Source organism: Cyrtonyx montezumae, unplaced genomic scaffold (genome assembly GCF_038088225.1).
Source record: "Cyrtonyx montezumae isolate F1298 unplaced genomic scaffold, pur_monq_1.0 scaffold_2, whole genome shotgun sequence".
Taxonomy (NCBI): Eukaryota; Metazoa; Chordata; class Aves; order Galliformes; family Odontophoridae; genus Cyrtonyx; species Cyrtonyx montezumae.
This window is the reverse complement of record NW_027071936.1, coordinates 46,525,289-46,548,052: the sequence shown is the minus strand read 5'-3', so window position 1 is coordinate 46,548,052 and position 22,764 is coordinate 46,525,289. Positions and strand designations below refer to the sequence as shown.

Genomic DNA, 22,764 nt, shown 5'->3' with positions numbered 1-22,764 from the left:
TCATTTATTGTCTTTAACTTTTCATATTTTCATCATTTTTGTGCTGTCGGTCTTCAGTTTCATTTCCTTCACAGCTGAAATGCTGATAGTTCTACGATGGATGTTCAAAGGGAGCAATATCGGTCAACATTTTAAGTTTCGTGTTAGTGATTTTTTTATTATAATCATGAGCTGCTGTTTGTTCTGAAACTTTCTGAGCTGCTATCCCTGTGACAGTAGTGTCCAAATGAATCATTTAAGTTGTTTGCTTTGCACAGTCCATGCTGGACCTTTTTATCTTTAGGCACCCATGTTGCCATGTTTGTTGTTCAAATTAAGTAAGTACAATAATTAAGTAAGTACAATTCTTGTCCATTTTACAGATAAGAGTTGAGGTGAGGGAGGAAAGATCTGAGGTGATGAAAGAACTCTAGTGGAGCAAACAACATGAGGAAAGAACAAAAGTTGGACGTTGGAGGGGCTGGTGATTTGTTACTGTAGCATGTATGATTTGGTCCTGTTTCCAAAAAGCGCTGTACCTTGCAACGCTCAGATTAAGGCTGGGAAAGATCATAAAGCTAGAAGAGCATGTTCTTTTAAAGTGTCATCAAAATGTTTCCTACCTGCAAGAACTAGGCATGGCTCTTTCTGTCAAGGAAAGGAATATGTGACAGTGGGATCATGCACTTCTTGCACCAGATGTTAATAGGCTATGCTGATCTGTTGCAGTTGTCTATAACGCTGCATATATTTGTGGTTGAAGTATATTGAAATAGTGTTATCTCTGTAATAGAACTTTTAATGTGGTGTAAGTTTCTTAAAAATATCACAGAAAAGTCAAGCCTTACAGATTCTCTGGCAGTCCTTCATTCCAAAGATACATTATCAGTATGGATTGTGTAATTGAATTCAAATTTAAGATTAAATTCAAAAGTACCTTTTCAATGAACTGTCAGTGCTGCTTATTAACCTTTTTGCAAATCTAGCCCTATGATAATGGCAGATATTGCCCAGGTAAGGCAGTTTCATTGCTTAGCTCTGTGCCATCCAGATGGTACAAACTTCTCAAATGAATTGAGAAATTCATCTTTTACTTGCATTCAAGGACTGAGGCACAAAATGCTAATGTAAGGCTCAGAGGGGAAATATAGTTCTCCTGCATATTTGAGAAAATGTGAAACCCTTTCAGGAAAATCTAATAAACATAATAATCACAGGCTGCTGACACTAAGGAAAAAGCACCTCATTCGCTCTTTCTTTTATGCAGCAATTTACCGGTCCCTACTGATTTTCAAATTGGATCACTGCAGTAAATTATCCATGCCAGTACCTGTGAAAGAAAGCATTGGGATCCATATTTGTTTAGTGCTGTGCTTAAATCAGCAGGAATGATAAATTTGATGGTATAAAATTGGAAATACCAAGGGCTTTTCTCAGTGAAAGAGCAAGTAACTCCGTTAGTAATTTATTGTGACCCTTCTCACTGTATGTGCTTTGTATGTCAAGTATTTATTTCAAAACAAATTAAATTGTTTTCTGTATTGATACAGCTATGGTTTTGTTGATGTTCCTGAAATCAAATTGTGTATATATATTTTTTCTGGATGTAAAATACTATTGATGTTACATTGCAGAACTGTGCTTGTTCAAGTTTAGGTTTCAGTTTGTGTTCCTGACCAAAATCTTCGTATGCTGAATTTCTTAAGCTTGTGTTTTGGTTTTTGTTCCTTTTGTTTAGAATAGTGTAGGGAGTACTGAGCTGCCGCAGCTTCCTGTTTGCTTTCCTAGATACAAATATTAAGCTGCATATTAAAATGAAAAGCTAATCCCTGTTTTTTCACTCACTGGAACCATTCTGTTTTACACCTGGTGTATGTTGTAACATCTTGTGTGACAACCTGGTTATGTGCTCAGTTTATTGCTGGATTTCCATGCAGATCTGTAGTAGAGGAGGTTATCTAACTGTTTTGACAGTAGTCCTGTCTCCTTCTGTGACTCTTCAGATAGGTTATTTCGTGTGATGTAATCATAGTCACATTGCTACATAAAAGTAACTGCTGATTTGAAAAACTGGTCTTAGCTAGCATGTTACTTGGAATTTATATCCGTGTAATATTTTCTTTTGTAAGAAGTAAGCAAAATCATGAACCAGTATGGCATATAAACATGACCCTGTGTCATCCTCCTCTCGTGGGCTTAGCTCATTGGTGACGACTCTTTTGAGTGCTGACTTCTGTTCAACCCCAGCTCAAATCATATGGGCTTTATTCTGCCAGTGTTGGCTGCTATCACAGAGTTGGAGTCCTGCATTACTTTTGGAGAAGCAATAGCATGAACTGTATTCTAAGGAGTCACAAAAGATCTTACTCTTTAAAACAAAATAGTCAATGGGAGTTAATTTCTCTTGGAGTTCCATGTGCTTGACTCGCATCTTTCTTTGGATGTAAGTTGAGCAGTCCAGACTCCTGCCTAGGGAGAAGAAACCAGTTTCCTTGAGAAGGAGTGAGGATCATGATGTTATAATTTGCAGTGTGTGCTTCTGTGAATGCACTATGGTAATGTGAAAGATGAAGTTTGTTGGATGGAGATGGTGTATCAGCCAGTCAAGATATTTTACAGGAAAATCAAGGTGAAAATCAGAGATGAAGGTGCAGGGCTAGGTTATCAGCAAGAGCTAATGTCAGCTGCAGTTTTTTGTGAAGGTAGAAACAGAAGGATAAACAGAAAAGACTGGGGGGAAAAATGGGAAAGAATTCAGCTCCTAGGTAAATGAGGTGTGGAAATTCTGTAGTGCACTATAGCTTCCACAAACCCCAGTTTACCATCCATGATTTTGTGATGTCAGTATCCTCTGGATAGAACTAGAAAATTTAAATGCTAAGTTATGTCTACTTTATTCTGTGTGAAAATAACATTGGAATCTTTAGATGCTGCTGCGCTTTATGAGAGTGGACAGGCTGGTCTTGATGTACCTAGAGAGAAAAATAAAGCTGCTGTGGGACTATGTGGTTTTGTCCATTATATTTGAGACTCCTGTAGTGGGAATGTAAAGAAATAAAGCTTTACTATGACCTGTATTGCTACTGGGTTTCTTGGTATATTTTAAGCGGTTTTTTTCTTTTCACATTGTTTTGTTACTTTCTACGTTAACAATGTATGGGAAGATTCCATATGTGGACCTGAATAGATTTTTGTCCTGGTACATGTTTGCTTCAGTGTGAAAAGACAGATTGAGATTATGTATGTGTGTTTTAGCATTTTTGGATTTGCATTATTTGGATTTATGTTTTTGTTCCCTAGAAAATTTGACCAGTGTGACATTTGCCTTTGCAATTTCTTCCTGTGTGTTTTCAGTTATAGCAGCTTCAGTTAGGGTCTGACTAAACACAGAAAACAGTAGAAGGATTAAATCAAAGCTATTATTAACAATTTTTTTTATCAATAACATGTGGAGATAAGAAAGTTGACTTAAAACACAATTCTGAATTCTCGTATGTTCATTGGCATAACACTGGTAAAAGTGTGAAATACAAAGGAATTTTGAGACCTTAGTATAGTTAGAGCAGCACACATCAGTTTAGTATGCATTTCTTAATTACCCAGTGGTCCTATTCCCAACTCTAATTATTTCAACTTTAACACTGCTTTGATGCAGCCAAATGGCCTGCTTACCTCTACCCCAGTGTGTATGTGCTGGGGATTGATGTTGTGTATGTATACTTACAGCAGCAGATGATGAAAATGTCACATTTTAATTATTGTTTCCCATTTGAACATATTCGATTTTTTTATAGTCTCACCCTGCCTTCTGCCAGGCTCCTCTGCCAAACATCACACTTTTGTAAGGGAAGAATACTTTAAAAAGATACTTGCACTGAGTAGGTGCTTTTAATCTCTTGCCTTTGTACATTTCTAAAGCAGATGGCAAGATGATTTCACGTTTCTTAAAAAAAAAAAGTTTTGGGGGCAGAAGAGCCAAACTGCTTTTGAGCTTGGGCTTATTTTGTTCATGTAAGACTGTATGACAGATGGAGCAGCAGACTAGATCTAATGGTACCAGAAGCTTCCTCCAGTCTCATGTTTCTATAAATGTCTGCATATTACTGTTCAGGCTAAAAGCAGTTGCTTCAGAAGAGTATGTACATAGCACTGATTTTTAGGAATTTTAACTAGCTTTCTGATTTAGGATGGGGGTGGCTGTTGTTATCTTTACAAATTCTTTTTCCATAAAAGTTGGAAATTATCTACGATTTGGTTGGCTGAATCTAAATGAGATTTTTCTTTTGTGCGCTAGTTTTATTCCAAACCAATGACCTCTAGTGGATGACTTGCATCTGTGAAGCAAAACACTTCGACTTAATGTTCACCTGTGTGTGTATTGTCTACACTAGAATCCTTTTCCTCCTAAATTTAATGTCTTTTCATGGCTTATTGTACCTTGGTTTTACAAGCATCTACCTGTCCTATACATTAGAAAGGGAATAACCGGAAAGAATAATTTAGAAGGAAATTTTCCTGCTAGGATTTATTTAACTAAATAATTACTCGCATGTCATAATGTTTGTCATGACTGTCAAGAAGTTAAAAGATCCTAATGGGATGATCTGAGAGCATCCCATAATAAAGATTTTAAAACATTTGTCTAATCATTACAGTTATAAGTCACAATAATTACAGTAGCAAGAATCCAGATTCACATGGATGCACAGAATGGCTGAGATTGGAAGGGACTGCTGGAGATCATCTGGTCCACTCACTGCTCAAGCAATGTACCCCAGAGCATGTTGCACAGGATTGCATCCAGGTGAGTTCTGAATAATTCCATAGCATTGAAGTCACTTCCTACATGTGTAGGTGTGGGACTTTTGACACAGAATCTTTCCATCTCCCTTTTTCCCACATAACCATTAAGTGTATGCCTTTGGATGTACTTGCATCATGACAGGTTCAGAGCTGTATGAATCTTTCCTGTTTCCCTAATTTGATTGTAGCTGCATGCATCCTGGTATAATTCCCACTGATTTTTGTTCAGACATGCAAGTAATACCCCCAGGAGAAAAGCAAATTCTTCAGAAGTGTAAAATCTTCCTTCAGGAAAACAGTATTTAAAAAGCTTTAAAGTTAAAAGAGGTGCCTGCACTGGTATGTTAAACCAGAGCCATTTGGAGGTTTTGATGCAAATCCATCTGTTGTTCTCATTTACCATGAAACCACTCTGGCAGATCTGCCCCAGGCTCATTTCTTGCATCTTTGATTGAATTAGTGAGGCTATACTGCTGCTACATTCTCCAGCATAGGAGACCTCCAGCATAGGTGGGCTCCTAAATTGTGGAGATGCCTGGGGTGTCCTGAACAGCCAAATAATACACCAGCCTCCCTTCTTACTGTCAGCAGTAAGCCCTCAAACCTTAACTTCTCCTCTCTTCCTTCTTTACCTCCACAATCTCCTGCTGCTGTCTGATCATGTTAAGCCCTCTCTCCTGGAGCCCACTTCCACCCCAACCCCACCCTTGTACTTCCATTTAACCCAGTTCTGCAGTACTGATGTCTGCTCGGCCTCCCAGAAAATCAGATGTGTCTCAGCTGGAGTCCCAAGGATCTGATGGGGTCGCCACTGTGTGCTGCAAGGGGTCCAGGCTTCCACGGCAATATGATAACCTTGGAGCAGTCAGGAACCTCCTTGATTGCTGCTGGGTGCAAAAGTACAGGTAACTGTGGCATTGTGCTGTTTGAGAAACTGAAGATGACTCAGTGGGTGTTCAGGTGAATGAACTGCATGTGAATAATTAAACTCTTGCCCACGTGCTGAAAACTAAAAATACTAACTTCTAGTTTATTTTTTACTTTGATTTGGTGGTCACAAAATTATTACAGACCTGGAATTGGAGTTGTACAGACTTAGATGGGTTTGCCATCTTAAAAGCCCTAGAAGTCTTTACTGAAAATGTTATATGCTTTACACAATAAGGTTCTAACATTGCGGCATGTTTTGTTTTTCTTGTTTATTTGACAAAGGGAAGCCTGAGGTAATGACTCCAATGCCAGAGTCACAGCAGAGCCAGCCTGCCCCTTCTGCTGGGCAGTACACCAAAACCTTCATATGATATGTTAGAGAAGGGAAGGGTGAACATCCCTATGGATGGTATGCTGGGAAGCACTAACCCCTACTGTCTCTACAGGTAGCTCCAGACAGATGTGTGGTGTGGCCTCCATCCTGCCATGTCTCCTCACCAGAAGCTCAGATGGCACAGAAGCCCACTGGTAAAACAGGGCAATGTTGCTCTGTATGCAGCACATAACCTTGGCAGGGGGGTTCTGCTCATGGCTTGAAGGCCTCCATCAGATTTCCTAATACACGACTGCTCTGTAACATTCAGTTAACAAATGGAAAATCCTGTAAGGGGTTATTGAGGGAAATGATCTCCCTTCTGCTTCCCCTCCTCATTGTGGAGATCTATAAAGAAACTAAAGAAAAGCAAACATTTTTTATCAAGTCAGAATCAACTTGAATGTTATTTACATATATATATATGTATATATATAATTTTTATATATGCATTTCCTTAAACTGGGTTGATTTTATGAAATAAGGGTCTAAATTAGCTATGGAATAGCTATAATTCACTGTGGAAGCTTAAGGTGCAGTTCTGGTGGTTGAATGAAAATATTTTCACTAAGTAAGAAACAGTATCTCACTGTTACACTATGGGTGTATGTAGTCTTTGTCACAGGCAAAATCACTACTAGTGACTGACAACTAACAATTGTGATGTTGTGTGTAACATGTCTTGGGACGCTGCAGGCACACACCATGAGGCGTGGTGATTCATTAATGATTGCTCAATGTACAGTGAACAAGTAGCCACTGATGTTGTGCTGGTTCTTTGCCTCATTCTGCAGCTTTAAGCATTCACCAGCAAAGATTCATGCAAAGCCCTTGCTCATGTAAATCCTGGCTGACCACCAGCTCAAAACGGTGAATTCAGTTGAATAAAAGAATATGGCACTATCATAACATCCCATTTGCTTTTGGATAGTAAATGATAGACCTAAAGAAAAATATTATTAGAAATAATGCAACAGTTGGCATCTTTTCTATGGAGCGCTGCGTGGACCCTTCAGGATTTATACGCTTCAAGGACTTCTGCTTATCTTTCGTGGGAAGAAAAAGACAACTTTAACCTCAATTCTTCTCCTTAGGTTTTGTTTTGTTTTGTTTTTACTGTTTACTTTTTGAAAACTTTTGATGAAATAAGAAGGAGGCAGCAAGATGTCCTTCAGGTGCACGTTTTGGCCCCATTGCAATCTGAGAACTGACTATGCGTTTACTACTCCACGACTTGCAGTAATGCAGTCAGTCACTCCAGGGCTGTCCATCTGTTGGTTAATGGCCCGGCATCTGCCGCAGGGCTCCTCATTCACCTGGCACGGCTGTGATGGGAGAGGGGGTGCTCATTTAATCATTTCACACAGCTTTACACTCTAATCTGCTCCCACTGGGCGCTGCTAATCACTGGCTGACTCTTAAAGAAGTTATGTGGCAGTAAACCTTATTGAAAGCAGAGCGAGGCTGGACGGCGTACGCCCGCAAACACCTGAAGGAGAAGCGCCGCCCTCACCCTCGCGCTGCGCATGCGCGGCGGTCGGGAGGGAGCGGCCCGTGAGTCAGCGGCGGCGGCCGCCGGGCCCTCCCCGGCCCCGAGCGCGGCGCACATCCGGGTTCCACGGCGCCGCCCAGCGCCGGATGCCGCCCGCGGTGCGCTGGGTGCTGCACCGCCGGGCCACTCCGATGCGCATCGCCGCCCCTGCGGCGGCCGCTGGCGTGCGGCGGGGAGCGGCCGCGCTCCGCCCGAGGTCGCCGCCATGATGCCGGCCCTGTCTGCCCCGCGGCGCGGCTGCCGCAGTCTGTACCGGCTGTACGTGCGTTGCCAGGCGATCCCGCTGCGCCGCGCCTGCCATGGTGAGTGCTCGGCCGCCCCGAGCGCCTGGGAGCGCCGCGCGGCCCCGCTTGGGGCTGCGGATCGAAAAAGAGCCAGGTCAGGTGCTGCTGGGGCAGGGCCGGGGCTGCGGCCGGCCCCGACTGCGTTAAAGTGTTCCCGGAGTAGCTGTTGCCCTAGCTGAGATTCTGCAAGGTTAAAATTCTGACCGGTTACTTAGGGCTGAATTGCATCGCAGGCCTTCTCCTTTAGTGGCTGTGTGAAAGAACCTTTAACGAACGGTGCGTACGTGCAGTAGGCTGTCATCGAAACGTGCTGACCAATTTTCGAGCACACCCTTTTCACTGGAGCATAGGGAGCAGCACTGTCTGTGTTACGTCATGTATACACTGCAGTCTTTTAGAGGCTGGGATCAGTAAGCTCACCGAGTTTCATTTCCTGGGCTTTTGTACACTTGCAACATCCAAGAGAGAATGAGAGAGCATATTTGACGACTTCAGTTCTCTGTCAGGTTCAATTCAGTGCACAGACACATGGTGATGTGCATACTGTAGAGGGTAAAAAAGTAAGAGTGAAGTTGTTGGTACTCTGTGCAATTACACAGCGAGACAGTCATTGTATTGCAAAGTGTATTGTTCATGCATGATTAGGCATACCTTGTATGACCTGATTTACCAGTGCTACTTGAGTGTTTTCGTTCTGTAAAATTATTTACTCCTTTAATGCACTTATTCTAAAGAAACTGTTGTGCCCAGTGTACGACAGGTTGGAGGAGCTGTATGCTCTCTGTATGCAGGTGACCTGAAGGCTGCCCACCAGGGTGGCTTATTACATGAAATTTTACAGGTAATTTGGTTAGCATGTTGCTCTTCAGTTGATCTATGTAACACATTTTGTTAGTTGGTAGCGTATGGTTTGTACAGAGTGTATAGGCAGTGAAATGAAGTGACAGCATTGGTTAGTAGTTTTGTAGTGGTCTGGTTTTGTTCATTTACCCAATAGTGGTTTTTTTTCTTCATTTATTTTTTAGGACTTCAAAGCAGTATGACTAGAACCAGGACTCATTGTATCAGAAAGCCAATCTTGTCAAATAACTTAGTATCTTTTCCCCAACTTCATCTAGAGGTACTTAACCAGAGGGGATAGGGGAAAAACAATTAGGCTGACATTTAAAAGAGGTGCTTAAAGAGAGGTGAAACAATTGTGTTCTTCTGTTTTGTGAATCCTAAGCATTGATGAAATAAGCACAGATCAGTACTTCTCAGTTAATTTTCCATAACCTATGTTGACATTTCTGGACCATTTTCCTTCAAAAATCGTTGTCTGAAACATCATTTTCTCCTCCCTCTGTCAGGATGGCAAGCTTCAATGAAAAGTGGGAGCCTGTTTTGTATTTTGCCGTGCAATCGTCTGCCTGTGCAGCTGATGAGTCAAGTGAGAGTTTATACTTCCAATGGTCAGAAAAAAGATCTTGGATCAGAAGATAAAAATGTGTCTGCCCCTGAAGAAGCTGTGCGCAAAGTTGGAACAGGTAGTACAGGGCTGAAGAAAAAACATTTATATAAATGGGGAAAAAAATTGTGTGTAACAGGTGGTACTTTTTTTATTCCACTGTGATACTACAGCAACAGAATTCTAGTATTTGTTTCTTCTGTATTTAAGTTTCAAATGAGTGAATGGTGAGGAAGGCTGAAATTTACTCCCCTATCCTTACAGTATTTAAAGGATTTAGGTTTAGAGTAATCAAGATGTGGATATCTGCAGGGATTGGGTAAAAAATGGGATACATCAGTTTTCTTTGGCCACTCTGCTTGTTTGAATTCTTTCTGTACTATTACAGGCTTGCTTTGTGAAATGATCCAGTAATGAAAATTGGATGCATGTAAATCCTGTAAACACTGGACTTCTCTAGATCAGGGCGTAGGTGTTTAGGGAAAGAAGGCTGAGCTGTTTTCATCTGTTAGAGCTCTCTGTTCTTACAGCTGTCACACCTGCAACATTTGCATTAAGCAGTCAATGTAACAGACATACCTTGACCCTGCTTACTTTCTTATGCTAGTTAGGTACTTGAGAAATTCATCACTGTCTTGTCCTTTCTCCATTATAGAATCATATATGTCATGTTAGCAGGTATTAGTTCTTATTTTAGTAACTTGTAAATTCCTGCAGCTTTGCAGTGGTCTTGGAAAGCTAGTAAGCATAGTCTGTTAAGAGTATTACTTTTCTAATGCTTGGAACTATGAAGTTGATCATAGATGTTGCTCTGAGTGTAACAGTTAGATATTGTTTCCAAAATTTCTAAGGAGATTTTAGGATAAGATAATACTTATTATTACTATATTATTAATACTTAATTTATGTTTCTTGGAAGATCTTGATCTGAAGATGGTTGGTAAAGGATGAAAATATTGCAAAAGCATCTGCTCAAATACAGCAAAATGTCATAGAGTCAGTGGTAGCTGTTGGTGTCATCTGGGTTCTTAATATGCAGCTACTGGTGTTCTTGTAAGTTGGATGTGTGGAATTTCATCCAGCACTATTGCTTTTGTGACTGCTGTAAACTTATGTAATTGGTGACTATTGTCTGAAGGAGTGTCCTGTCCCTCTCTGATTGTGCTGACATTAATGATGTTTGGGCTTGTATTGTGAACAATTAGTTGCTCTCTCGTTCTGTGGGGGTTCAGGTAGGTTGATGAGCTGATCCTGCTCACCGTCTCTGCATGAGCTGGAGAAGAGACATTGCCCTTTGTGGTAGTGTGGCCTTAAATCCTACTGACCAGTAAAGGTAGCTGTGCTATATGGCTACTGTAAGACTCACCTGTTGCTGAGGGTGAGTGCACGTGCAACTGCACTGTAGAGATGCTATGCACACTTGTTTTGATTTGAAGTTTGCTTTGGAATGCATATTGTTACATTCACATTTCATATAGAGGGTGTTTTCTGGGGCCTAGTGGACAGAGCTTCATTATGCATTATAATTGTGTTACCACTATTTGTTTTAAAAATAGCATTACTTCTTTATATAGTTCTCCAAAGATAAGTGTATACTATCTGTAATGATTAGTGTAGTTTTCCTGTAACTTAAATGTTTAATGGATCTTTCATTGACCTCAGTTTCTTTATCAGTAAAGTTGGGAAATGCTTATTCTATGAAGAGGATATGTATATATCCTATATATATATATACGTCTTGGAAATACTGCCATCATCAAGCTCTGCTTGCCTGCAAAACAGTAGTTGTGAATTGAAGTATATGTTTTTTTCTCAATTGATGTACTGTGATTTTTTTCCCAGTTTCTAGGCCAAGGCTGTGAAGTGTACGAGGGTAACTGATGTGATTTCTGTGCTCGAGTATAAATTGTTATTTTTCTCCTGAAATTTTATGGATTAGTCTTTTGTTAGTGATGGTGGGATGTGTTAAATGAGGTAAACACTTACTTGAAGAGTTACTGAAATTCTGGTGGATAACTGTCATACTCAGTTTCTGATAACCAATCTTAAAGCTAATAGTTATTAGTCAGCTGCCTGCTGTTTTAAACTAGGTAGGAAAAGAAATGAAAGGAGTAGCAAAGGGGCTTTTGCATTTGTTTTTGAGTTGAACAATAACTGATAGGGTTGGCTGTTCTGAAAATATTGTTCATGGTCCAACGTTATTTGGTATGTAGTAAGACTGGTGTCATAAATCTGTTCTTCTTACTCATAATTCACAAAGTATAGTAACATTACTCCTTAGTTGATGTTAAGGTATAACTAACTGTCTGATGAAAAGACACTTTTGTAGTCCAAGCTTGAAGAATATTTGACCTCTGCATAATTTGAGTGTCACATCAAGCTAGGAGTGTCACATTAATTAATGCCAACCTCCTTGAAAAAACATTTTTCTTCTCTTTTTTTTTAAATTCCTTTCATTAAGATCAGTTTTAATTTTTTTAATGACCGTAGATATGTGGTGAACTTCTAATGTTTAGAGTGTCAGTATAGGAAAAAAGTATATGTTGTTTCACGGTATCTGAATCATCAGATTATTGTTCTGAAAGCTGTGTCAAGATGTATGAGAAAAAGATGCAGTATTTTTATAAATTATCATGTAGTACTTCAAATTTCTCCTTAAAAATCTCCCTTAAATTACTGGAATTTATTAATTTCCATATAATAAGGTTCACTGCACAGAGTTGTAAATTATATTTTATTGTCTTCTAGAGTCATATCCTCGAACTTCTGAAAGAGCTAAAATACTTTGTGGTAATATAACTCCAATTTGTGAATCAAAAGTTGTGGCTTTTAGTTTAAATATTATTTATTTTAAATAACAAGCTTTTTTTTTAGTTAAAAATGTCTTTTGTTGTTACTGAATGTTTTTCTATTCCCTTTTCACGTTTTAAATGGAGAGTTTTAAATGTTGAAAGCCCAGGATTTCTTAACAATAATCATTAGAGAAAGCAAAATTAAGCTGTGTTCTTATGTTGATCCAACTCTTTAATAAACAACAAACATGAACAAAACCCAACAGTATGTGTTTCCACATTTGCAGTGAGCTTTATTTTTGTTTTATAGGACGGGATACTGGCAATGCAGATCAAAAGCAGACTTTCCTTAAAGAGCCAATCCAAGTAAAAGGTAAAGAAATAATGTATTCTAAGTTTACTGCTGTCAACTAGTTGTCAAAAAAGGGTGCATAGAGTAGCTGACTTCTCTTCAATTACATAAGAAGTTGTGTGAATAACATTTTAAAAATACTTGTGTATCAAGTTTGTTTGCTACCCAGCTGTTTGACTCCTGAAAAGGTAGAGTATGGAGTATTAACTATAATTATTCTGTTGTCTGTGATTTTTTTTTATTTCTTCTTTCACACTTGTGCATTTGTCAGGGAAAAAATTAGCTTGTTTTCTCATCTGTTATGACAGTCTGTCCTCCTTGTACCTTTTTAGGCATGTCCATTGGCCATTTCAGATTTAGTGCAGCTAAGCTGAGTACTTGAAATCCTTGATCTTCCCCTAGTCTTTATTTTAAGTCTTCCTCCATTCCTTCTTATTGCTGAGTTAATCTAATCAGTGTGGTTTCTAAATATATTTTGACCACGTGAACTACCTAATCTGAGTCCCATAGCGTTCTTATTTGTGCTTGTAATAAATACAGTCTTTTGTCTTTATATTGTTTAAAAACTGGATAAAATAAAGCCATGATTTTCTTTCATCACTTTGATTTATCATTCTTGATTTCACTCTATCTATGTATTTTAAGTTTTTATTATGTTGTTATGAGTTATGCTATAAACTCTTGGAAAAGAACTTGATCAAAACAAAAATATCTTTAAACTCCTTTAAAATAAACATCTCTGCAGAGATGCTGACTGAGAATGCAACAAATTCTGTCCACATTCTTTCCTGTCTTTCCCATGTTTTATAAAAACCAATCACCTCTCACTAATCCTCACTAGCAATATGAGATCCGACCTCCCCATGTGTATTCTCTGTGTAGTTTTATCTGCTTCCCTTTCCTTCATTCCTTTGGGTCTGTTGTCGCTCAATGTAGGTATGCAGGGGGAGCAAGTGAGGCAGATGGGAAATTAGATACAGTGTGACTGTAGAATAATTTAAATACAATGTACCTATATTTCAGCAGGAAGAGGGCTTTGTCTAGACAAACAAAAATAATGGTAAAGATTTTGGTAATGTTTGTAAAGTGAAATTCTAGCCTTCAGTTACTGTTGTAACTTAGAAACTTACTGCTCCACGTATTCCCAATGTAATATTTTTAAAGGAATACCAATGTTAAAAAACAAACAAACAAACAAACAAAAAAACCTGTGCTATTTATAATGTTACATTTATGTAGTCTTTTATTGAGCTTGATCCTTCTATTTGAAGTACCAAGTTGATTTTTGTCACATTCTTTATCCATTTTAGTAAGGTATGAGAACTGGGGTGTAGGATTCTTGAGACAGAACCATTGTAGCATAGTGTTTTATTTTAGTGAAATGTACCTGCAGATTTTCTGCAAGATGTATTAATAAGTGTTTAGTAAAAAATAACTTGTGGAGTTGTATCAAAGTCAGTACTTTGGATACGTGTCCATGTTTTAATTGGGAAAGGAGAAAAAAGTTCTTTCCTGTTTAAAAAGTATTCATTCAGTTTTAAACTTGGACTGTTTCATGCAAACTCTAGTTTCTTGTCATCTTTACTCAGGTGCATTGTGTGATAAATATGATACTGTAACAGATACTGTAACAGAATTCTTTGAACTCAGACAGGATGACAGAAGTCAGTGCTACCTGCAGTGTTAGTGAGCTGCTGAACACAGAGTGGTGTAATTTGTCTTTAGGCTTTTGAAAGTCAGAAGTAAGAATGCAAAACTCTGGGAATTTTTTTTCCTTAGAGTCTTTAAGTAGAATAACTTTCTGTAGGTGTTCTATGATTTAAGGAGTAGTTTTTGAAGTAGCTATATAAAACATTGGCTGAGATGCTGTGATATACGAGAAATTCATACATGTATTTAAGTCTTCACCTGCAAAGTTTATTTTTTTGTTTTTGGATGACTTCTTTAGTAGTATATCCTTTAGCATCTGTAACTCTTCATCTAAGGCACCTAACATTTTAAAGAGAAACAATTGTATAACGACTTTCATTTGAAAATGAGTCTAAGTTGTGTAACTATAGTTAAGCAGGAAATAATGGTATGCATTTCAAATTTCATTTATTTCCAAAATCAATATTTATTTTTGAGTGGACATGGTGTTCTTTGTTGTGCATGAAAATGGGATGTGATTGTATCTTCTAGAAGTGCAAAGAATTATAAAAAATACATATTTTTAATTTGTTATTCATGTCCAATGTTAAGGATGTGAATTTTGAAATTAATAGTTGATCAAAATAACATGGGTAGCCGACTCAGTTCTCTGTGCAGTCTGCAAAGATTACAAATCTTACCTACAGAATTTAGAATTGTTAGGTGTTGGGGGAAAAGAAGAAACAATTCTTTGCTGACATTTCATTTGTCAGAACAAGGCTTTTCAAACTGCAGTACTTGAATGCTGTGTTAGCAGCCAGACAGCATTTCTGACATGAACTTGTTGGATACGTAGCTGATAGTAACAGCAAACTGTGTAGGATGTTTGAGAACGCTGAACTACTCAGGTAACATTTTTGGAGATAGGATGATCCTACTGCTACTTGCTTCCACAAGTGTGAACATTCCTGTCTTTTCTTACTTGTTTTGTGCCTCACTGACAAGCAATAATTCTCAGGTCTCCACTTAGAGGTATGACAGTTTGATATCAAATTCAAAATTGCATTTTGCAGTTTCTACTTCAGCCTGTGAGTGACTTACTTATCTCTTTCTGTTTTTAAGTGAAAGCAGTCCTCAAAAAAAGAGAGTATGGACCAAAATACACACAGAACAACTTCATTACTGGAGTCAGAGCAATTAATGAGTTTTGTCTCAAATCCAGGTATGATGGGTTTAAGCTGAAATTTAAACAGTGAATACTTTGATTCAAAAGTAATAATGAATGTTTCTAGAGTGACTCAGCCTTTTTCTGAATGCTTTTGCAGTGCATATAGTGCTAAGTGGCTGAAGTTAGCTCTTGTTTACTTAGTGTTGCAGTGGATTAGGAATTTGAACTTAGTTTGCATGTCTCTGTAGTGGCTTCTTAATTAATTTACTTGTATTTACATGACCACAAACTTGGCTGAGGCGTGTCCACCCATAGAGAAGCTAATCACTGGAAACTTCATGTTATGTGAGGTCTGTAATTTGAAGTAAAATATAATCTGCTTCACTGCAACTTAAGTCCTGAAGTAATGCCGCCTATTCATTTCCAAGGAAACTGCAGCAGATACAAAGAATAGAATAATGTTTGATTGAGGAAATTCTCAGCTACAAAAGTGCTACTTCTTCAGTATAGTCACTGCCATTTACAAATATTAAGCTGTGGGTCATCTTATACAGCATTTGCATACAGTCAATTACATGCAGATCATTCACTGGAAATGTTTTATTACTTTGTCTTCAGTTTGTGCTATTTCATGTTTTCGTAGTGTGAGTACCTAATTTAGACTACGGAAAATACACTCAGATCAAAATTTAGGATTAGAATAATACAACCTTCACTAAACTGTTTGTTTGCTTTCCTTAGTGATTTAGATCAACTGCGGAAAATTAAACGACGAAGCCCCCATGATGACACTGAGACTTTCACTGTGTACCTGAGATCAGACGTAGAGGCAAAGTAAGAGAATTTTTGTAAAGGAGATGTTTGGCTCATTTAGAATGGATTGTATGGGAGAGAGAGCTTTTTAAAAGTCAAGTTTACAGTGCGAAAGGGCAATAATATTTTCCATTTTCCATTTGAATGCTTTTTATTTCTTAATTTTTGTAACTGTAACAGAGTTTGCAGAGGCAGTATTTCATGTGTCCAAAGGTGGAACACTTCTCCCCTGCAGCCTCTCTCCCAGTTTTTTGTGCTGCAAAGTAATACATGACTTCTTGTCAGAAGGAATTGTGTGATGTTCTGTTTTTAGGAAAGTCATTTGTGACATAGTTAAACTAAAAAGAATTTACATGTCTGCTGTTCCATTGTGTTACTTGCATAAGTAGAACCATTGTTAAGATACTTCTACTCTGCACAGGTCTCTTGAAGTCTGGGGTAGTCCAGAGGCTCTTGCTAGAGAGAGAAAGCGACGCAAAGAGGCAGAGATCAAGTACAGAGAAAGTAAGTACAAGTATGATTGGAAGTCCATTAGATAGTCAATGTATTTGTTATTTCTTTGAGAACATACGCATTTGGACTTTCCAGTTACTGAATATGTTTTTATGGCATAGTGTTAGTGTAACACATTACCATCCATATGATTATAGTCTGTTATCTTATAGTTTATTAATCATGTGATATATCAAGAACATATATTCAGTTGAAATCTGTTGTCATCCTTTGTTTCTAGTGGTGACTTCATTTTTGGATGATGAAAACGTGGGATTTCTCTTACTTAGAGTATTCAAACATTGTAAAACTCAACTAAATGTTTGTATCATATCTTTACCCACTTATTTTTCTCCTGAAACGAGTTCTGTGCCCTTCTGCTTCAGAGGGGGATAAAAGCATGCTAAAGTCATCTTTTTGCTGTTGTCACATCCCGGTGTTATCAATCGCAGCTACAGTTAAATCAAGTATAGCTTGTAATGGATTTGGATCCATCCAGTCAGTTAAAACCTCAGGAGAGGTAATACCTCTTCAAAGTACTTACTCCAGTTATGCACTTTAAAATAAGAGGCTTTTAAAAAATATATATTTATATTGTTGAAACAATTTTGTCACTGGAGTATACCATTGTTTACTTTCAAGTTAACAACCATCGTTAGTGAGTGGAAAAAATACTGAAGTTAAGAGCCTTGCAATGATACATCCAATTTCTGATTAACAATATTGAGTGAAGTTTTTTTTACAAAGATCCCTTTAGGATATTTTGATTTGATAAGACTATCTAGCTTTTATTGGAACTCAGCTGCTATATGGGGGGTGGGGGGGAACAAAGCAACAAAACCTTAAATTCCTGAAGTTACTAGTGACTAGTAAATATTCATTATACTTTGTGCTGCAGACTTATTTAGAAACCAAAGGCTGTTGAAGGAATACAGGGAGTTCTTTGGAAATACTAAGGTGAGTGTTGTTTTAATGTTTTTGGCTAGAAAAATATTATGAGATGTACTATGGCAGTTTTTGAAGGAAAAACAGTTGTGAAACAGTTTCATAAACGTAACTATCTGAATATTATTGGAAGATGTATTTGCACTGTAATATTGTATATACAGATATCTATAACACAGCAGTAAATGAGTTGTCAGTTTAAACGAGTTCCGACTCTGACAGTATAATCAAACCATCAGTAAGATTTTGTTTGTTTGTTTGTTTGTTTTGTCAGTTGCCACCTTGGTAACAAAATTATGTCTTTATTTGGATTCTACTCATAGCATTTGGTGTCCAACCTTGTGGCTTGCCTTGGCCTCACTGAGCAAATATGCGTGTTTTGGGCCTCATATAAAACATATACGTAATGTATCTAAGTAACAAAACTCATTTTAATGTATTTTTATTAAAACATAAGAAACAGGCAGCAACAAAACCATAAATCTAGTGGAATATTTGACCCTGTTTTTGTGAAACTAATGCCTCAGTGCCTAGTTCAGTGCAAGTGGTTGCAATCTTTAATGAGTTCTCAAGGTGTTCATCAGAGATTTTTGATGAATGTGCTTTGTCCTTGACAATAATTATTCACAAATGTATGCACTGTCCAACTCAAAGCCCACTTTTTGGCATGCCTGACCCATAGGCTATAAACATGCATAGTAAATACACTGTTAATATATAAAAAAAAATGCAATGGGTTTCCTATGGAAGAAAGTCCATCACAGCAGTTCTTAGCTATGTGTCCTGCATTACTTTTGGCCTTTCCTCTTTGCTTAGGTAGACATATTCCCTAGATCCAGGTGCTACATCATGGTAGACCGATTTCTTTATTTTCCTGCAGAACAGCTGGCTCCTGCTGTTATGGTTGCAGTGGCCCCTGGTGGAGGCTGGAGGCTCTGTTGGTTGTATATCTTTTTTATAGCTCTCCATTTGCAGTAATGTGTAAGACTTTGCTGCAGTTCAGTGAACATTCAGTAGTAAATTAATAGTCTTCAAGGACTGCAGCTTCACTTTTTCAGTACAAAGATGTTATTGAGTAATTTTTTCAGTAGATACATTAGGAGATCTTCAAGATTTGTCTATTTTGTTTCAGTAACTTGTTTTAATAGACATTTCTTTTTACAGCCACGCTCCAGTGCAGCAGCTATGTTTTTCAAGGGACCAGGGAAAGTGGTAATGGTAGCTATTTGCATGTAAGTTTTAAAAGGAAAAGTTTTGTTTATGACAAGATGAAAAACTTTGTTTTTTATTATCCTGGAATGGGGAACATTCTGAATACTGAAGGTGAAGATACCTGTGTCTCTGTAATAGTTAATAGAGTTAATAGAATTGTTTGTTTATTGTTGGTGGGAAAGACATTCAGTAAATACATTCATCAATACTTGGAGATAGGAGAGAAAGTATCTCTCTGATCAGAGAAGGTCAGTTTTTTTGCAGATGATGAAACGATTTATTAAAGCTAAACAGCATTAAGAAGGACATGCAGAGGCTGATGTTTAAAGTTGTTCATTCTTGCTCCCTTGTGGAAGGATGCTTTTACTTTTAAACGATCTTCTATAGGACAGCAGCAGATGATGACATTTCTGTTTCTGCTGTTATTTGCTTCGGTGTCTTCTATGTTTGAGTGAAGGAAAATGAAGCTAATAATTCTGTTTTAAAGGAAGTGAACGTAGAGAGTATCTGCCATCATGCATTAAAATATGTGGAGTTTTCCTAAGTAAATGGCGGCTATCATTTACATCTCATTTGTAAAATGTTTTTTGAAAATGAATTACTTCTTTACTAAGACATTGTTAATATAAGGGAACAAATTATGGAAAAATACTTTCTTAGCTATTTGTGTTTTCTTTTAAAAAAGTTACTAATTTCACTTGATTGAAAATTTTCCTTTGGTCTTTTTGGACATTATTCTAGTATATGGGATGTGGGAATGTGTGATTATACAGTGCTTCTAGTTTTGCTTAAAACATAAAAAATCAAATCTTCTGATGTTTTTTAGCTTATTTCTTGTTTTTATTTTCAGAAATGGGTTGAATTTTTTCTTTAAGCTACTTGCTTGGGTTTACACGGGTTCTGCAAGTATGTTTTCAGAAGCTATACATTCTTTAGCAGACACATGCAACCAGGTGAGTATTTTTCTATTCTGCTTCAGTTAGCACTTGTAAGTAACTACTTTTAAACTTAAAATATAATTACAATATTTTTATTATTGTTGAAAGCAATAATTCAGTGTACTAGTTGGTATTTAATCTAATGACTTTTTAAAGTCTTCTTAGTTTTTATTTAACTAAACAGCTACTTCTGAGAGAGGGTGTCTTTATGTTCTTCTCAATGATTAGATAATTTTTGGTCTAAATCAGTCAGGTTACAAAGCCTGTCCGCAGTGTGACAAGCTATGCATGCATGCAGGGGGAGCAAGATTTGCATATGGGTAATAAATAAGTGCATTTTAGTTATCTGGAGGCAAGAGGTAATACCACTTAAAACATAATGTCATTATGGAGGCAGGTGAAGGCAGATTTTGTCAGAAATGCACGTTACTTCAGAAACATTGCTAAACCCAGAGCTCTTCCTGCTGTTCTGAAATCTGAGTGCAGAGTTGTTGCTACTCTGTTGCACATTCACTTGTCAAATATAGTGACTGCTGCAGGCTTATCTGGCTGCTCTTCTATTCTTTACACTAATGTGTGTAATTTGGCAGAGTTTATAAACCAATGGTAGAGTAATTGACCAAGTCTGGAGGCTTTAAATGCAGAGTCTAGGAAGAGTTATCTCTGATTATAAATAAAACCCATTTTAATATTAGGGCTAGTATTTATGCTGAGATAATTCTATTTGTAGTATATATACATTATGTTACTTCTCCCTCTATCATGATTACTATCATTCTTCTAAGTTGCTATTTTTTTCATATAATTCATAGTTCCTACTTCAGTTGCAACTTACTTTCCCTACAAATAACAGGATGAATGTGCACTGATAAAGTTTAACAGGTTAAAATATTTGTCGCAGATGCAAACATTAAGACTGTCCTAGGACTTATTGCTCATTTTGCTTGTCACCACGCATATGTGTAATGTAACTGGTCTTACCTTTTGGAAGCAGTATCAGAACCAAATCAGATCACCCCTCCCTGCCCGTCCTGGACAAGGTCATCTTATTGTTATTGCATGTGTGTCCTCACACTTCAGCAATTAAACTTTAATTTCTGTTAATGTAAGAATGACACAAGCCAGAGTGTAAATTCTGAAAGTTCTTTTAGAAGTAAGTTGAAAGAAGAGTTATAAGAATTAGAACTGTATGCAACTTGTTCATGGATCATCAGTGAGACCTGAAACAAAGCTGATATACAAAATATACCTCCTTATTATTTTATCTGAATGTTAAGTAGAAAAACTTCTGTCAGGTATGGTAATAGAATGATAAAGTTTCCTTAGTCATCACTTGGTAAAAGAATGCTGAGAGTTAGGAAGTTATTTCTTAAAAATTATATGCCATTGCCATAGTCTGTGTATAAATTCTCTTGAGAAGGGATCTATATAAGTGGTTTTGTTTACTGAAAAACTGTGTTCTTTCACATTGAAGCAGGGTGACAACACTTGTGATTACATGTGATGTTCACTTCAGGTTACAATTCTAAAGTCTCTTACAGTTACAATTAACAATTTTTTGGGGTGGGAGGAAAAGGGTTACATTTGATTAACAGTTATTAAGGGTTATACTCCAGCTTTATTAAAACATGAAGAACAAAAGCATATATGCAAATCATCACGCTGCACTTGATTTTATTTCTCTTTAAAATTCAGATGAAACAGAATAATACTAATATTTTCTTGAACTAATATTTTTTTTGTTTTGTCTTAAATAGGCATTGCTAGCTTTGGGCATCAGTCAGTCTGCAAGGACACCTGACCCTAGTCATCCGTAAGCTTTTGGAGTAAATAATGGTTTCAGTAATCTTATATAGGAGTAAGATCAACTTTGTGCAGTTCTTATTCTTTTTATAAGTGCCACTTTTGATATCATTTCTGAAATGCTTCTTATTTTTAACATGAGGAGAGAAAAAAAAAGAAAATGGATTTCTGCCAAACTGCAGTTCTAACTTCAGTGTCTTGATACATGTGATATTTAATGGGTTTTTTTTGTTTTTTTTTTTTTTTTGCTGTGGTATGTTTTGATGTGTATTGTTTTAATTGGCTTTATTCCTTTTAATCTGTTCTGAGTTCTTCTGCCTCTTCCAGTGATTAGATTTATGTTGTTTTTATATATCACTCGTGTGAATATCGACATTTAAAATACAAACAACAACAAAAAACCCAACAATGCTTTCTTTCAAGCAAACTACTTGTATTGTAAGGAGAGGTGTTTGACTCAAGCTACTGTTTGCTCTTATCTCAGTAACAGGTTTTAGTGATACGTTTTTACAGCTTCATGAATGTTAGAAGCTGTGATCTCCATGATTGATTTCTTGGACTTAACGTGCTTTACATATTTGGGCAAGTCATTCTTAATTGGAAGCAATAGTTCAATGTATGTTCAACTTACAGAATTACTTAAGTTTTTCATTGTTAGGACCTTCAAGTAATTTGAAGAAATGGTTTAATCCTAACTTACTGGAAGGAGATGCCAAAAATATTTCAACAATCCTATTTTTCATTTTTTCCTTGTTGCTGTCATGTACTCTACAGCTCTTTAAATGTCACTGAAGAGATGTATTGTTTGTAGTAGCAGTTAATATCAGAAAAAGAATAGAGGTACAGAGATTATTTCACCTCTTCCCTCTGCTCATAAAGACTGCAAGCATTAATGGTTTGCATTTAGCTAAAATAAAGATGACATGTTTGCAGCAAGGGGGTAACTTATTTTCCTAAATCACTTTCTTTGTTTGTACCTAGGTATGGTTTCACAAACATGCGCTATATTGCCTCCCTGATTAGTGGGGTGGGCATTTTCATGATGGGTGCAGGACTTTCTTGGTATCATGGGATCATGGGTTTACTCCACCCTCATCCTATAGAATCTCTTCTCTGGGTAAGCTAATCTAGTTTTGTTATTATATCTGCACGTGGTATTGCTGACTTAACAGAAAGTAATGTCACCCTCTGAAATTCACTTCTTCAGTCATTTTGAATCCCAGAACAGTTAACTGAAGCCATTGTTGATGTC

At 37.3% G+C, this 22,764-nt stretch overlaps 1 protein-coding gene across 1 annotated transcript in view; it reads left to right on the top strand.

The window, feature by feature from the left end:
- The first annotated feature begins 7,708 nt into the window (after positions 1-7,708).
- Positions 7,709-22,764, top strand: part of SLC30A9 (solute carrier family 30 member 9) — a 29,131-nt gene continuing 14,075 nt past the window's right edge. The window contains 12 exon segments of the mRNA XM_065737095.1: positions 7,709-7,736; positions 7,739-7,939; positions 9,271-9,447; positions 12,471-12,533; positions 15,264-15,363; positions 16,051-16,143; positions 16,544-16,626; positions 17,513-17,571; positions 18,724-18,791; positions 19,622-19,724; positions 21,467-21,522; positions 22,494-22,629. Of these exon segments, the coding sequence (XP_065593167.1) occupies positions 7,724-7,736; positions 7,739-7,939; positions 9,271-9,447; positions 12,471-12,533; positions 15,264-15,363; positions 16,051-16,143; positions 16,544-16,626; positions 17,513-17,571; positions 18,724-18,791; positions 19,622-19,724; positions 21,467-21,522; positions 22,494-22,629 (1,152 nt within the window). The 5' untranslated portion in view covers positions 7,709-7,723.